Source organism: Branchiostoma lanceolatum, chromosome 3 (assembly GCF_035083965.1).
Source record: "Branchiostoma lanceolatum isolate klBraLanc5 chromosome 3, klBraLanc5.hap2, whole genome shotgun sequence".
Classification (NCBI taxonomy): Eukaryota; Metazoa; Chordata; class Leptocardii; order Amphioxiformes; family Branchiostomatidae; genus Branchiostoma; species Branchiostoma lanceolatum.
In genome coordinates, this window is record NC_089724.1 from 18,076,254 (window position 1) to 18,092,661 (window position 16,408).

A 16,408-nucleotide genomic window follows, 5' to 3' on the forward strand; every position below is an offset into this window, starting at 1 on the left:
GCTACGGAGATAAGGTCAAATTTGACCTTATCTCCGTAGCCGACTCCCTTCAAACATTTAACTCTATTTGGCCAATTTCTAATATTTCCCCAGCGACCCTGGGAGACTGGTAGAGTCTAGATGGTAGTGCTGAGTAGAGGGTCACTGCGTAGCTAGACGGCCCAGTGCCTAAATATATGACCTGTGCCAAGCAGATACACAACTATCATACACGTAAGAAATATAACTTCATAAAGCACTAAAAATTTGGGTCTTTAAATGTTTGTTGAGGAGAAAACTGACCAAAGAAAAACAACGTAAACAATGCTGTCGCTAGAATATAGTGGACTACAAGCCATATTTACATTTTCTGAACTTCATCACCAACTTCCGAAGAGGGCAAAATTACAAAAGCATGCTAAGTTAGGCACACTATCTGGCGTAGCACTAAATCAGAACGAACATTCGCGAAAACATCTAACAGCGTTTTGCGCTTGTAACGCGGAGCGGCCCATAACAGTATAAATTCATTTCTTGTCCAAATATGTTCTTGAGATGAATGTGTTCAATATTCATTCATTAGAACCTGAGCCTCTGGCAGCCAGCGATGGAGCGCCGTGAGTTCGAGCGCGTAAAAAAACGTGACATGTTAGGGCACCCCCCGTTATATGTATCTAACAACATGACTGACGTCATCTCTTAAGTTGCGTTCTTATTACAACATGTTTGAAATAAAAAAGTTCATTATCTGCCATAACGTAGCGTTACACATAACGTTAGAGTTCAGCTGTTAGGACCTGGGGAATACTTGACCTAGAGAAGAGACCAATAGATGTGACAGGTGCGACCTCACAGCACATACCTACAATGGAGGAGTAGATATTCCTCATTACTTATGCAAATTCAGTCCAAATTTGCATAATTAGCACTTCAGTTTGTACATCTATGCCTAACCCACCTGCGTACCAAATAACATGAAAATCTGTCGTTCCTTTCTTCAGTTATTCTCCTTGGAAGATTTTAACAAATACGCCATTGCAGTTCCAGTGACACATACCAGGGAGCCCAAAATTGATCTTGACCTTTCTCCTCCCAGCGCCTACCCACATACCAAATATCATTACAATCCATCCTCACTAGTCTTTTAGTTTCTGGATTGTTATAGAAATCATTGTCTCTCATGAGGAAAACAAGGAAAAGGGATGTTCATTGTTTTCTTGTAGAAAAAATCTAATTGCCCAAACCTTACCTTTTTCTTACAAGTTATGCTGATTTTAAGCGTCCGGGGACACAAACATACGGCTCGTACACACAGGACATTTTACACACACGCAAACGCGCGCAAAACAATATCCCATGAAAAAGTATTTTTCATGGAGATAACAAAACAATACAAACAAAACAAAACACTACCGAAATCATCATATCCTTTGTTACTTAGCAAAAGCAAGACTCCTGAAAAATGTGTCTTCGAACGTCGTTCCCAACTGTATAAGACTAACGGACATAATTTACATGATGTGGGCACCCTTATTTACGTATGGATGACCTTTCACCTTTTACAAAGATGGCGGGCTAAATGCGAAATGCGTGAAAATCGCAAAATTTTAACTCGTTTTTCTCAGACTTTCCGTCAGGTTTGCCTCTGCATTGGTTGAAAAAGGTGTGTTTTTCCACTCTAAGTGTATGATAGTCTTGAGTTCTGTACCACTGCAAGCGGGGGTTTCCACGGTCTCGAGAAAACGTCGTTTGCTCAAAGGTCGCTCATGATCAAAATTGTTGCTGGTCTGTGTACGTCTAGTCTAAAGAGAAAAACTTGATGCCGCTGTGAAAAGCTTGACACCATGTTACCGTAATAAGAGATAGGTGAGTAGAAAGCCACTGTGTTTGTTCAGTTTGGGATGTTTTTCTTTGGGTTCCTGTATTTTTGTATGACACAAATATTGCACAGGTTTTGTCCTTGAACAAGTCGTCCAACCCCCAGGCGGGTGTAACTAGCGGGATCGTTAAAGTGCTAAATTCCAAGGACAGCGTTGTTAAAGGTCAGGCTTGTGGCTTGTGTGGCTTCTGTATGTATTTGTTTGAGCTGTTTGCAATATTGTGTATGCTTGAACAATTATGAATCATTTAATTTTTTTTAGGGGGGGGGCAGTATCAATCAGGCCAGAAATGTGGGGTCGTGTGGCGCAACAGCAGAGCGTTCGGCTCTGAACCATGTCACCAATCTTGTGACCTTGGGAAAGGCACTTAACATGACCTTCCTCACCTCACTTTAAATGAGTACCTAGCCTAGGTCAGGGACGTCCCTCAGATAGGACGTTAAATGGAGGTCCTGTGTTTGGGGAGTCAGCCATACCCACGCACGTTCAAGAACGCACCACACCTTTCAAAAAAGAGTAGGGGCATGCCCCGGTGTGCAATGGTCCCAAACCCTTAAGTCGGTTGACCCGATATATGTCAGTAATTGCCGATTCTTCGGCAGATGGACATTACAGAAGAAGAGTGTTTTTCAGGAGGTTTTAAGCTGTGATTTAGGCAGCGTGATATATCTAAATCCAATATGAGCATTAGTGAGCTGAATTTTGTTCTCAGCATTACAGTAGTTGCACAGTCATCATTACATGTGGCAAAGTCATCACGGACCGAGTATTTAGTGTAAGTTAGAATAGTTTTAAAGCAATTCACGTATAACTGATAAAAACTGTTTTGCTGGAGACTAACCTCTCTGGCTGAGAGTTTGATCAATATCTCAGCCAGAGAGGTTAGTCTCCAGCAAAACAGATATTAACAGTTAGTAACCAGCTACCAACCCCCACCCCCTACCACCAGACCACCCCTACAATATGATCAGCAATTGCCTTCACACAGCTTGACCCAGTTTTTCCTCAAGGAAATTCCATAAGAGGCCAAACCCCCATAGCCTAGCCCTGGGGTAGAATAGTTAATGTAATAAACGCATATGCTGATCCTAGCAGGGACTACAGAGAAGATAAGGCTTCTCTGACGATGTTTTAAATCTGACTGTATTACTATCATAGGAACATGGAGAGCCAAGAAGCTTTGAATGCTGTCTATGCCAAGTGGGAGAAGAAAGGTCGGGGGTCAATGCAATGTCAGAAGTCAGAACCAAGGTCACAGGCTGAAGATGAAGAGACGAACAGGTACCTAATGTGATGCTTTCATCTTGTTTTCATCATTTCCTTCTGAAACAATATTACAACTGTGCTACAGCTTTGTACATGGTAATCTAAATGGTAGATGTATATGGCTGTCTTGAAGCTTTTTTGAAGGAAGGGTACAAATGGCTTATGTTGAAAAGTTGCATTCAAAATTTCTTCAGGGGAAGGGAAAAGGAAAAGATCTTTTGTTGCCTATTTAGAATGCATTGCTCTTACCCAATGTGTACATTGTGTTATCTGAAGGTCTGTTATAGATGCATCATATACACAATGTTATCATTTGAATGCATAGTTAGAATGATTACTATCCACAGAGTACCCAGCTTGCTTACTGAGCCCAGGCTACCAGGGAGACCAGGTCTGAAGGATGCGTATGCCGACAATGTCAGACCCAGATCACGGGCCCCAAAGAGGCTGCAGAGCCGGGCTAGAAGAGACAAACTTGTGAGTCATTAGTGTGATTTTTTTTGCAATTTTGAGGCTCTAAGATCATCGTGCGAAATGAAAGAAGTTGAAGATATAAAGCTACTGCAATAAATGTTGTGCAGTAGATTGTTATAGTGTAAACCGTACATAGAGTCTGACTGAGGCATTAGAATTTGAGAAACTTTAAAAAGTGCAGAAAAAAAGTATTCTTTACCTTCAGGCCCATTCATTCATTCATTCATCAGTCATTCATGACCTCACTTTTCATCTTCATACCATTTTGAATGCCATTCCTTTAGCCAGCGTCAGCTCCCAGGCTGCACTTCTTCAAGGTGGAGCCAATGTTGATGGACAGCACCAGTCTGAGCAGCAGGCCGTTCACTGGTCGAGCCTGCAGCAAGTGTGTGCCAGTCAGTAGGGTCAGTACTTTAGTTTGTCCTGTGGGATTGTATGTTTTAGGGGTTATGAAAGGGGTGAGTAGTTTAGTTTGTCCAGTGGGATTGTATGTTTTAGGGGTTATGAAACCGTAACTTAATATTTTATGTTGGAGGTTCTCCCCCCAGGAATCATTGAAATCGCCAGCTGGCGACATGTATGTCCTGGTAACAGATGGATTGAAATAAGCTAATACACAAGGCATTTTTGTATTTCAATTAATCCTTTCTTTTCTTGATGATCTTACTGTAAAAACATGTTTTCCCCATGTCTATCAACAGAACACATTCTTTAATGAGAACACATCAACAATGGGTGTGAGGAACATGCTGGACATACTGGCTGAACACAGGTTGGTGAAGTACTACATGTACTAGTCTTTTAGTTTCTGGATTGTTATAGAAATCATTGTCTCTCATGAGCAAAACAAGGAAAAGGGATGTTCATTGTTTTCTTGTAGAAAAAATCTAATTGCCCAAACCTTACCTTTTTCTTACAACAAAGCTCTTTCAGGATACCTTCTCGGCTAGTTTCCTATGAAATAAAGAACATTCTCTGTTTTACTGTCTGTAGTGTGTATCAGTCATTCAGTGTTGTACAATCTGATGTAGATTGGCAGTAGTTGTATTTGTAATTCTTCCTTCGCTATACATGTCAACCTCCCCAACATCACTAGTGGTGGTTGTTGTCCACATGACCATTAGCATGAACTAAAGATGATTTGCACTTTACCCTGCATTCATTCAGGGACGAAGAAGAGGAAGAGTGAGTCATTGTCTCATGTAATATTTCTTCAGTCAAAACAAATTAAACTTCTGTTTGAAACTGTCTTGATGTTGTACAGTGTTCAGTGTAAAGGTTTACAGCTGTTTTGTCTGTTTTTAGTATGTGATAGAATTCCGTTCAAGGTTTCTGTTGTGTGTAACATTGAAATTTCCAACCAATAAGGTGTGACAATGTATTACCTCTGCAGTTTGTGTCCTGAAAATAACAGGAAAATGATTTTGTATGGTTGCTATACAATCACTAGATTTCTGTTAGGAAAGGCAATATTTGCATATTGTCTTAATAGCTTTGGTTATTATCATGTTGTATAAGATGTTACAATAAATGTTCAGATAGAGCTTTGGGTTATTCAGATGATTTATAGCATTGTATCCTATGTGATCACCTGTGAACTTCAAGGTATCTTGACATTTTTCTTGTAACCGCAGGTGTGGATTGCAAATATGACAAAGATCTGTATTGTAATTTGTGTAGGGGCTGTCCCTTATTTTCATTGTTGATTTAAGTAAATTGCGTACAAAGAGTTGTATCGTAACCATGTACACGTACACCTGAAACTGGTTCCAAATCACTGGATGTACAGAACTTGTGCAGAACATGCAATCTTGAAGTTTTACAGTTGTCTCAGACCTATGCATTAAGCCATCCAATGTGAGTATTGCTGGTTGTTGTTCCCTAGACCCCCGGGTATGCTGGGTCGCCTGTTCTACACAGCGTGGTTCTCGGTGACCAGACGAGTGGACCACTACTACCCCAGTACTAAGGTCATGCACGATGCAGTCCTGTCCTGTTCAAGGTTAGGATCATGCTCCAAGTCTGAAAAGAGTCTACTAGGATATTAGATACTATAGGAATCAAATACTGTAACAGTGTCTACTTGTTCTGTTAAAACATAACATATTTATATGATGTTTTAACAGAACACATTTATGTCAACCATGTCATAGATTTAAGGTTTGAAGTGTCACTTATTTGTAAAATTAAATTATACTAATTGATTTCAATTCCAGAGTGAGAGAAGCCATGCGCAAGACTATAATCCGAGACTGTGAAGGTAGGCTAGTTGGAAATTCAGTTAATTGGACACAATTGTCTGAAGTATAAAGGAGTACAAAAGCACAATGTGTAATCCTGACTAACTTGTTCTCCATTTACTACTCTTATTATCAAGAGCAATTGGCATTTACAACATGTACCAGTTCCCTGTATAGCAATAGCACATAGCACAATGAGTATGATGTGAAGAGACAAAATTTGTGTTGGTTGTGTTGCCATGTAGTCCTACGCATCAAGTACAATGTATTGCAGAACATGTCATATGTGTAGCATATTCTAACCTACCTTTATTTAGAAACAGGAATAACTGTCTTTTGGGTAACTAAAATTTGTCTATTTGCTTCACAAAAATAATGTTTGTTTGTTTGTTTGTTTGTTTGTTTGCTATACACAGAGTATGACGACAATACTGGGGAGTTTCAACTGGAGTTGAGGCAACAGGAGAAACTTGCCTCTGCCATCTTCAACAAAATGGCCTCCAACATTTGGACACCGTTTATCAGGTGTGTCTGTTGGTCCTCTTTGAAAAAAAAAAACTCTTCACACTTCCATATTTTCTTTGTTAAGAGTGTCCCACAATGCCAAATCTATTTGTTAAGTAAGATCAAAGCCTGTAACTTTGCACTTCGGGCTTAGAATAAAAAGAAATACCGGTAATAGGATAAGAAACAGCAATTCTATATACATATGAACATACTAACTACTGACTGACTGACTGAGAAGCTGCAAACAATGGCTAATAAACATCAGAGAAAAACATGATCTCTGCTATTGGTAGAAAACAAATGTTCTTTTGGCAACTTTAAAGGTGAAATATCCCAGATAAATATTGTATTTCTTGGTGAAGAGTGCATTGTATAATGTGTCCTTTCCTGTTTATTCCAGGTTCACAGGCTGGTTCCTACACAAGGCCCTGGGGCATCTGCTGTCATCTATCCAGGTGCACCGTGGGCAGATCGACATGATCAAACAGGCAGCAGAGGTATACATATCAGGGGGCAGGGTGAATGGGTCAACAGATTTGAACAATAGCTATTTGTAGATACAGATAGTCAAAGTTGAACATGGTGAACGCATGCACACTAGTGAGATGACGTGTATGATATTAGGTAAAAACAGATACACAGAGAGCTTTTGCACACACAGAGAACATAACATCTATCAGTAAGCCTGTAGATGTTGTTGTTTTTAGTGAAAAGATACAGGTGCAGGAAATACAATCATCTATACTGTAATTATTTCATGTTGTTCCCACTAACAGACGGGGATGCCACTGGTATTCCTGCCCACCCATCGGTCCCACCTAGACTACATTCTCCTCACCTTCCTACTGTGGAACCACGAAATTCAGGCACCTCACGTGGCTGCAGGGGACAACCTCAGGATTCCCTTCTTCTCGTAAGTCAACTTTTCAAAATGACACAGCCAGTGCCTCGAATCGTGATCATGCTATTCCGTCATGTACCTGTCTGGACTTGAAGCTAATTACATAAGGACGATTCTATGGAAATACCTACAACTAGAACAAAGCACTAGATTTTGCTGGGTTCTGCTATAGAAAGGACACCGATTGAATGATTTTATACATTGGATGCTAAGACCTGGAAATTACTCTAAAGGCAATATGCATGCAGGACAATGGCTGAAAGTTGCAACATGCATTCTAACTAGAAAGTTTCTCATTGCTGCAGATCACACCCCTTCTGAAATATCTTCATTGCTACAGCATATAATATTATGCAGTCTTGTCTAACAGATGAAACGTTTGCATCATGCCCTCTCTCTGTTTCCCCAGCTCCCTTATGTGCCACCTGGGGGGCTTCTTCATCAGAAGGAAACTGGATGATGTTTATGGAAAGAAAGACTATGTCTATAGAGCTGTGTTACACACGGTGAGTTCAACCATGTTCACAGCAGCATATGTATGTGCAGGCCAGTAATTTCAGTGTTCAACTTGCCCTGTATGTAATACAGTATGCAAATACACCCATATCAGTCACATGCAGTAAAGACTGGTCCGTCCTCACACCAGTAATGAACTATGTTTATCAATTGGATATTCGGACTGGGTCATAGTGTAATACTTGTACTTAGATATTAGGTAACATGCAGTCCCGAAATGTTCACACAGTGTTTGTGTTTGCATGTTTTACTGCATGGGCAAGCAAGTGAAGGGGTACACCAGCCTTGTCTTCAGAGGTACACAATGCAATGCATTAGATTTTAGATTATATAGAGGTTAAAGGCAATACAGAATGGAAATGGATAGTTTCTACTTTAAACCCTGTCTACACGACATCTATGTGTGAGCAACTCCCACCCTTGTGAGATGGGGAATAACAGGTGATAAACTGGATAGTGTGTGAGTGCGTGAGTGAAATGCCGAGCATCTAACCTAGGTTATGCAATTGCATCATTCCTGGGAATAAACTTGATAATAAAAACAGCACAAACCTTTGAACTGAACTCTTTGTTACATGTACTTTCTTTCCACAGTACATGGAGGAGCTGCTGAGACAAGGACAGTCCTTGGAGTTCTTCATAGGTGGGAAACTTCAAATGTCATGATTACCTGAGTGTTAAAAGAGCATTGTATCGAAGTTTTCAAAATTTTCAAGAGGCTTTTCCAAAGGCAAATTAATAGTAGAAAATTAGACCATTCATTCTTTGCTTCTGTTCTATCCTTTTTTCATCATCACTTTCTTGGTTCCTTTTGATCTTTTATGAGATACAAATCCAAAGCAAAAAAAAGCAAAAGTATGAGAAGAATGTTGTATCAAAAAATTGTCCCAAAGTGTGGAGAAATATCAGGACTGGTGTTTTTATTAACAGAAATTTTGCAAAAATGTTTTTTATTGTCAGAGGGAGGGAGAACAAGAACAGGAAAGGCTGTGGTTCCCAAGGGAGGTCTGTTATCTGTTGTTGTGGATGCTTACATGGCAGGTGAGTTGTCTTATGTGGCTACTTGTTGCTGCATGATATTAGATGTCAAAACTTATACATTCAATCACTGTCTGTCTGAATTTTAAATGCTGTAAATACATTTAAGTTTGCATGGTGTTTATTTCGCGGTAGGGAGAAAATGGAGTGTTTGCGGTGGTTTTAAGTTCACGTTGGAAACAATAGAAGCGCTACAGTCATGGGTGGGCAAAAAAAAATGTGGTTTTAAGTTCTCGCTGAAAAGTTCACCTTGAAAACCCCAAACATAAAACTACCACTAACATTTCTGCATTTACAGTAGTCATTATGATCTTCTTCTGTGTCCTCAGGAGCCATCTCAGATGTCTATCTGGTTCCTGTCAGTTTCAGTTATGAGAAAACACTGGAGGGCAACTTCAGGTCTGAGGAGATGGTGGGTCCTGGTTAATAAGTTAACATGTTATTTCACTAACTAGTCTTGCCACTTGGCAGCCTTAAGTTAGCCATCAAGGTATTCAGCAATTTATATTTTGCAGATCCTCTCTGTATACTGGTAGTTTGTGGTAGAACATTTGGTAGTCTACATCTTGTGGGTTGACCTCTCGTTAAACTCCTTCACTCTGTGATTGTGAGTGGGTCAGGTAGGTAGGAAATAGTGGAGCAATTGGGTCCTATTGTACTTTTTGTGTCTAGGGAATTCCCAAGAAGAAGGAGACATTCCTACAGGCAGTGATGGGGGTATGGTCAGCCTTCAGGTCCAGTTTTGGTCAAGTGCGGGCGGACTTTGCTCAGCCCATGTCACTACAGGTCAGTTACATCAGTATAGGAGATGAGTCACTATCAACCGTGGTTGTGGTCTTTGCACAGTTACTTTCATCTACATTAAGGACTTTGGTTGGTTATGATTCTACTCAGAGGCAATAGAGTAAATCAGTCATCTAGTCTGAAAGAAGAAGACCAGGTAAAGCATGTCGAAATGACAGTGTATTCTGGATTTAAATCACTTGAATTTCTGTGATGATATTTCAGCCATAGCTTTAATGAATTAATGCTTGATTAAGGTGATTTAGATAATTATAATGAGGGAAACTATGTTCTCAAATTAGAATTTGTTCAAATTTAGATTTGAAACTTGCGACAGTTCCCACAAATCTACAGATGGCCTGATTTTTATACTTCTGAATGTAGTTTTGTATGATCCTTAGTTAGTTGATTTGATTCCCACTTGAGAATCAAACTTGTCACTTGAGAATCAAACTCCTCAACCCCTTGTATCCATATTGTAGGAGTATCTTGACTCCGCTGAGTCCCCGGGCGGAGCTGTGTTCTCTCGTTTAGCTGGTAACCATAGCCCGTCAGAGATGCGGCGTATCGGGAGTGACCACTCCATATATGGGACTGACATTGTGAAGGAGGAACAAAGACTGCTTGTCAAGGGACTAGCAGAGCACGTTCTGTACAGTATGTGTGATGTTATACCTTCCTAGCACAGTATGTATTGTAGCATTGATTTAGTCATTTACATTACTGGCTTACGTCCAGCTACGTGATAGACAAATATTCCATCTAGCAATTGTATGTCTGATTTGGTTGCATACATGTAAATGTCTGCCAGACAAACAGTTTATGTAGCAACATTGTGTAATCTGCATCACCCTCAGTCCCAGCCTTCCCGCAGGTCTAGTCGCCCTCCGGCCTTCCGGTGCTCCAATCTGCGGTCGAGCTGGTACCTCGGGTGATGCAAAATACATTGGAATACATCTGTAACAGTAACTGATAGCAATGCCGTATTGAAAAGACCGACTGTAGTTAATGACAGCTGTACTGTTGTTCCTCTGCCCCTCCAATAGATGCAGTCCAGACTACAGCAATAATGAGCACCCAGCTGGTGGCCTTCATGTTCCTGGCTGTACACAGACAGGTGGGTAACTTTGGTTTAAAGTTTGTTATCCCTGAGCTTGTTATGTCCTTGTCTATGCCTATTCCTACCCCTTGTTTGCACCTGTTACTAACTGCACGGCTGCTAATAATCCTTATAGTGGGCTAAGCAGTAAAGAAGAAGTCCATGACTAAACTTAAGATAATTATAAGGATTTGCAGTAAAATGAAGTTGGTAGATGCACATGTACACAAGCAAACTCCTCCAAATAACAAAATGCGATGTATTAGAAAACTTAGAATGTACATTTGTATTTTCTTGCTCCAGGGAGCAACTTGGGCTGAACTTGAGAAGTCGTTTGAGCACATCCGAAGTGAGATTCTTCTCCGTGGTCGCGATGTCGGGTTCACGGGCAACGCATCCGCTGTCCTCAGACATGCCATGGAGTTGCTAGGCAACCAGCTCTTCACATGGGAGACACCAAGCAACAACAGAAAGAAGAACCAGAACAACAACCATGTAAAAAGGGAGGAAGAGAGAAGGATTCTGATACCGAATCTGGGACTACCTTCAGTCTTTGATCTAACATATTATGGATCCAATGTCATGTCCGTCTTCCTTATTGAGTCTGTTTTGGGTAAGTTTGGTTTGATGTCTTTATTTATGGGATGTCATTGGTAAACTGTTTATGATCCCGTAGACTTTTAGACAGAAAATATGTTTATGTCATCCATTTTCCAGGTAAGATGGGACATAGGTTTGAGGGTGCAAATTGTGGCAGAAAGAAGCCACCAATCGAAATTAAGTACAGTACTAGCAGTTCACTTGTGATGGCTTTGACATACTCAATTTAGGTTTGTGAAATAGATTATATACTGTACATGCAGTATGAAACCTATGTAGCATGCAGGCCAGAACTGTTTGTATCAGTAGGTTGGTGATTTCTGGACATGCCTGAGCACAACTTCATGACCTTGGACTTAAATTTTCACTTAGACAGAACATCTCATTGTTGTCAGTTTTGGCTACAAACTCAAACCTTACCAAAAATTGGAAGTTGGAGGAAGTATTAAGATTTAGACTTCCACATACATAGTTGACCCCTTGTCCATCTCTGCTATTGTTGAATATCTCTGCCCAGCCACAGCCATGAGTGCAGTATCAGAGGGCCTGGCTAATACAGTCCACCTACAGGAGGGAGAGCACATGGTGGTGTCCAGACAGGCCCTGCTGCTGAAGGCCAATGAACTCAGCCAGCTGCTACAGATGGAGTTCATATTTGCACCAGTAGGTGGCCCTCTTTAGCTCACAGTTGATGTCATTGCTCATGTACATGTGCATGTATGTGAAATGTATTGAATATACATGTATCTGCTTGTTGCTGATGCTGAAGCTCATCAGTGTACAATAGGTGTCAATGTTGGAAATAGAGCCACCCTTGCGTAATGTGTTGTTACTTTCAACGAAGTTAGTGGCAATGTGGTACTTCATGATTACAGCTGAGTAACTCCATTCTATATTCTATTGAAGTTGTGTGAAACTAAGAAAAAGTACTCTTATTTGGCCATTAAGAAGTGGTTTGTGAATGATTTTTTTACAAATAAAATATTGATGGTGTTTAATTTCCTTTGTCCAGAGCTGCAGTTGTCTGGAGGATGCGGTCAGGGACGGACTGGACTCCCTTCTCCACTCAGACCTGCTGCTGACCGATGAACAGGACAGCACGTCCAGTCAGAGGGAGAAGCAGTGGGCTGACCAGCTGGCCTTCGCTACATCCTGGGAAGACCAGGCAGAGGACATAGATGGGTCACCTGTAGTGCAGGACTTGTCATATAGGGTAGGGGGCACTAGCGTGTTGGAAGGATGTCATGATCAACAACTAACAAAGTTCATACACCTGACAAGAGTAGTGGCAGAAACCTCACCCATGGGCATTTGACAATACAGTTACTGTAGTTGATACCATGATAGTAATCCCCTAGACCTTAGTAGTTTCTGACATAGATAGATTTCTAGGCAATGCAAAATACTAAAAACTTGCTCAAATGTCATCCTTTTGTAGCTTCTAGTCCACAATTGTATGTTCCTGACCAAGATTCAAGCATAAGGGATAGCATTTAAAAAGAGGCATATGAAAACTTGATTCCTAACACGTCTGTTACCTTCAAGACTCTACTTGTGGAGTAATTCTCAACATACCTGTTCCCCTGTACAGCTGAATACCGCAGCTACACATATCCAGAAGTTGGGTTTCCTGCAGAGCATCCTGGCTGGTATGGTGGAGGCATACTGGGTGTCGGCCTCTCACCTGGAGGTGTTACAGGGCGGGGACATGACGGAGGAGAAGTACCTGCAGTCCTTACAGAAGTTTGCCATCAGGAGAGTGGAAGATGGGGTTGCAACACGCAGTAAGTGTTGCATCTTTACGTTGCACATGTGCATACAGTCTGTTTACATTATACATGTACAACACGTTATTACTCCACCACACTAAGCTGTCAAATATTTTTGCCTTTCAAAGACAAATTTAATGTGAATGAGAATAGAGGAATCTACATTAACACTCTAGCTTTCTACCAGGAAATACTCACAAGACAAGCTTATACTGTTGTAGATTAGAAGGTTGTAAGGGAAAGTTTAAATTTTAGATACATTAGAATGGATACAAATGAAGTATAATAAAAAAAGGCATCACTTAAGATGATGTACGAAAAGAGCCAAAAGAATAGCTTGGAGTCCAGTCTTGTTCTCTTTGGTCTGCTTCCAACGGTTCCTACTCTGATGTGGGTAGTTACCATTGGAAGTGAACTAAAGCTAACAAGACTGGACTCCAGGCACCCACAACAATACAACTACTGTCTTGAAGATGTTTCAGTCCCCAACACTAAATATATGAGATGTGGTGTTTTCAAGTTAGTTGTTTCTCTTTCCAGGTGAAAGCTGTTCATCAGAAACCCTGAAGAACTCCCTGAAGATGCTGAGTCATCGTAAGGTTATCTCTCACTTTTTTGACAGCGACGGCACGAGGAAGGTAGAACTATATGGTGGTTACCGTGACAACCAAGAACTGACCAGATTCATCGATAGTGTGGGGATGTTCAAGACCTGGTAGTTAGGTTGACAAGAGATTACTGTAACAGTTACTCCTTTCAAGTGGTAAAGAGGTGAGGAGATTTAATGGTAGTGTGTGGTTGTGATGATTCAGGAAGTGGGAAGGAACTGTTACAGTTTAAGCAGCTAATGATCTTACAAAGCATCCATTTAGTAGAAAGGAAAAAGTGAAGTAGAAGAAATAGCCCTCTTTTTGCTTCTAGGTTGATGTTGTTACTCTCAGGGGACTTGGTTTCTTTCAAGTAATCTCATAATCATTATGGTCCCTGCAAGTGTAAAACTGAGTGCCATGATTACATGTACCTGTGCATACAGTATATGCTTTTATCATATTATCTCCTTTGTAGTGCTGTTTTGTGCAATATTTGAACAGTGACTATGGACAGTGGTAGCCATTTTGGTATTGTGATATGTTGGCCCAGGAAAGTAGGATGATTTCGTTTTTGTTTTCTTTGGTCCAAGATGCAGAGTTGCTTTTTCCTAAGATATATTATGATAAAGAGAGATATGAAGGCTTGCAAAGGTGCGACATGAATTATCAGTCATGTTAAGATGTATGTAGTAATGTTGCCACTTCCCACTACCACTTGCAACCCCCTCCTTCCCCACTCTGCCAAATACAATCCTGGTATTTAACTGTATATAGGCCTAGATTTAGGTACTGCACAACCCTCTACACAAACCAACAGGTCTAGAGAGGAATATAGCTGAACAAAGACTGGCATTCTGGCCAGAATGTAACATTACAGAACGTGGGATGTTCTAAACTGTCAGTATTTTATATGCAATCACAAGGTATTGGAGATGATATACATGTATATGTGAGGGTGCAATCATGGCTGCTTTGCTAGTTTCAAAAAGATATTGTATCATTTGTTGCTTCACTTTATAGCAGGTCTTGATACCTGTTTAAAGAGGTCACAAGCCATAAAGTTGCATGTTACTTGAAAGCTGATAGTAGGGCTGTGTACCTGAACACTGTACAGTACTTGTAAAATCGTTTATGTACAGGTTCAAAACATTATGGTATAGGGATTATTGGACACATATACTCCTTTCAGACAAGAAAAGGTAAGTTCTGCAGTAGACATGACTATTAAGCACTTAAGAAAGACATCCGAAAAATTGGCCAGTCCAGACCTGTACCAGACCTCTGCTATGATATCTGAACTAGACCTAGTACAAAGTAGCTACCTCTGTGAAGAATGGTAAAATGTCATATGGAAATAATATTCTCATTCAAAATACTTAATATACGTGTACATCGCAGCCAACTGGGAAGTTGTAACTCTGGAGGAAACAGTTTCACAAGAATCTAACCATCAGAGTGAAGCCCCCTCTCACTGGACCTGCGGCACGCTGGCAGCATCGCTACGCCCTAAACTGGATTTGTTACCCTTGACTTTATAATGGGAATATCATTCAAAACATACAAGTATGACCAAAAAGACACCAAAACACACAAAGGTTAAAAAGGTTTGTTTTTGATGATGAAATTCATTGGGTGCTTTGTCAATTTGATCGGCCGCAGCAATGCCGCCAGCGTGCCGTGGGTCCAATGAGAGGGGGGCTTAAAGCATGTATAATATGTAGAGTAGGCAGTGTTTGCAAAGAAATTCTAGTTTATCAGTAGGACATGTAAAATGGTGCCACACAATTGATAGAGAATATGCAAAGGTCTGATGTTAGAGCAGATTTGTAGTTGTGTAGAGGCATGAATAATGTGTATTTGGTACAGTAGGTTTCGTGAAAAGGAAATAATAAGCAATAAAGTTACAGCCATGTTGAATTTTCATGTTTTTTTGTTCTTCAAGGATCCATGTTAACTTAAGGTTATGTAGGACATTGTTATCAAAGATTATGTTTACTTGCACTGAAGGTTATGTAGGACATTGGTATTAAAGATTATGTTTACATGTACTGAACTAGGGACCTCTTATTTCAAATATACACTATGTACAATTGACAAAGCAGTATCAATTGTACACTGTATGTACAATTGATAAAGCAGGTTATTTTTGAAGCGTGATGTTTTAGGTGAAGGGTAATGTTTTGATATAGTATACCTTCAATTACAGATGAAATACAAATTAAACAACTTGTATTTGGGGTTCACTGTAACTAATAGGACTACAGTTCAGAAGAAGAGGTTAGCCACAAGCACATGTACATGCTTCTGAATCAATCAATCGTTTGCAGGCATCAGTGTCTGATGCATGGTGGCTGCAGACGTGCATAGGGCTGAATGCATCATGCAAATTCTGATGTATGTTCAATGTGGCAGATTTTGTTGCCTTTCTGTAAATTTTGCAAGCCCCTGTAAGAAGCCACTTCGAATTCCAAAAACCTTAGTCACATAAATCCACTCATTCATGGGTGACTTAGCTAACACACACAACTCAGCCATCTGCTCAAAAACATGGTAGCCACAGAAGTAACTAGAAATTGATCTCATACCAAATTTGTAGAGTTTTTGTGAATTTCTTCATGCCCTAGCCTTCACAGATGTTAGCGATCCTCCCTTTCCCTCCTTCAGTTAATCTCCCTGCGATCAGGGATCATTTGTCAGGGATGGTTGACCAGTTGTCCATGGACCATACCAATTTATTTTCAGGAACGTGTGTATCAACCTGTAATG

At 40.4% G+C, this 16,408-nt stretch overlaps 1 protein-coding gene across 4 annotated transcripts; it reads left to right on the top strand.

Annotated features, from left to right (window-relative positions):
- The first annotated feature begins 1,528 nt into the window (after positions 1–1,528).
- Positions 1,529–15,695, top strand: LOC136430765 (glycerol-3-phosphate acyltransferase 1, mitochondrial-like). 4 transcript variants are annotated; one of them, XM_066421664.1, is made up of 23 exons: positions 1,529–1,642; positions 3,018–3,140; positions 3,473–3,602; positions 3,884–4,003; positions 4,301–4,371; positions 4,767–4,784; positions 5,485–5,601; positions 5,816–5,859; positions 6,256–6,364; positions 6,747–6,843; positions 7,123–7,259; positions 7,657–7,753; positions 8,358–8,406; positions 8,724–8,804; positions 9,131–9,213; positions 9,474–9,587; positions 10,067–10,241; positions 10,631–10,701; positions 10,987–11,296; positions 11,801–11,946; positions 12,296–12,496; positions 12,875–13,067; positions 13,593–15,695. In XM_066421664.1, the coding sequence occupies exons 2-23, from the start codon at positions 3,022–3,024 to the stop codon at positions 13,769–13,771; spliced, it is 2,661 nt and encodes an 886-aa protein (XP_066277761.1). In that variant the 5' UTR covers positions 1,529–1,642; positions 3,018–3,021; the 3' UTR covers positions 13,772–15,695. The 4 variants fall into 4 exon arrangements, with proteins under 4 accessions (XP_066277761.1, XP_066277759.1, XP_066277762.1 ...); XM_066421662.1 differs by having other exon boundaries at positions 1,535–1,845; XM_066421663.1 differs by lacking the exon at positions 1,529–1,642 and adding an exon at positions 1,868–2,021.
- Positions 15,696–16,408: the final 713 nt, after the last annotated feature.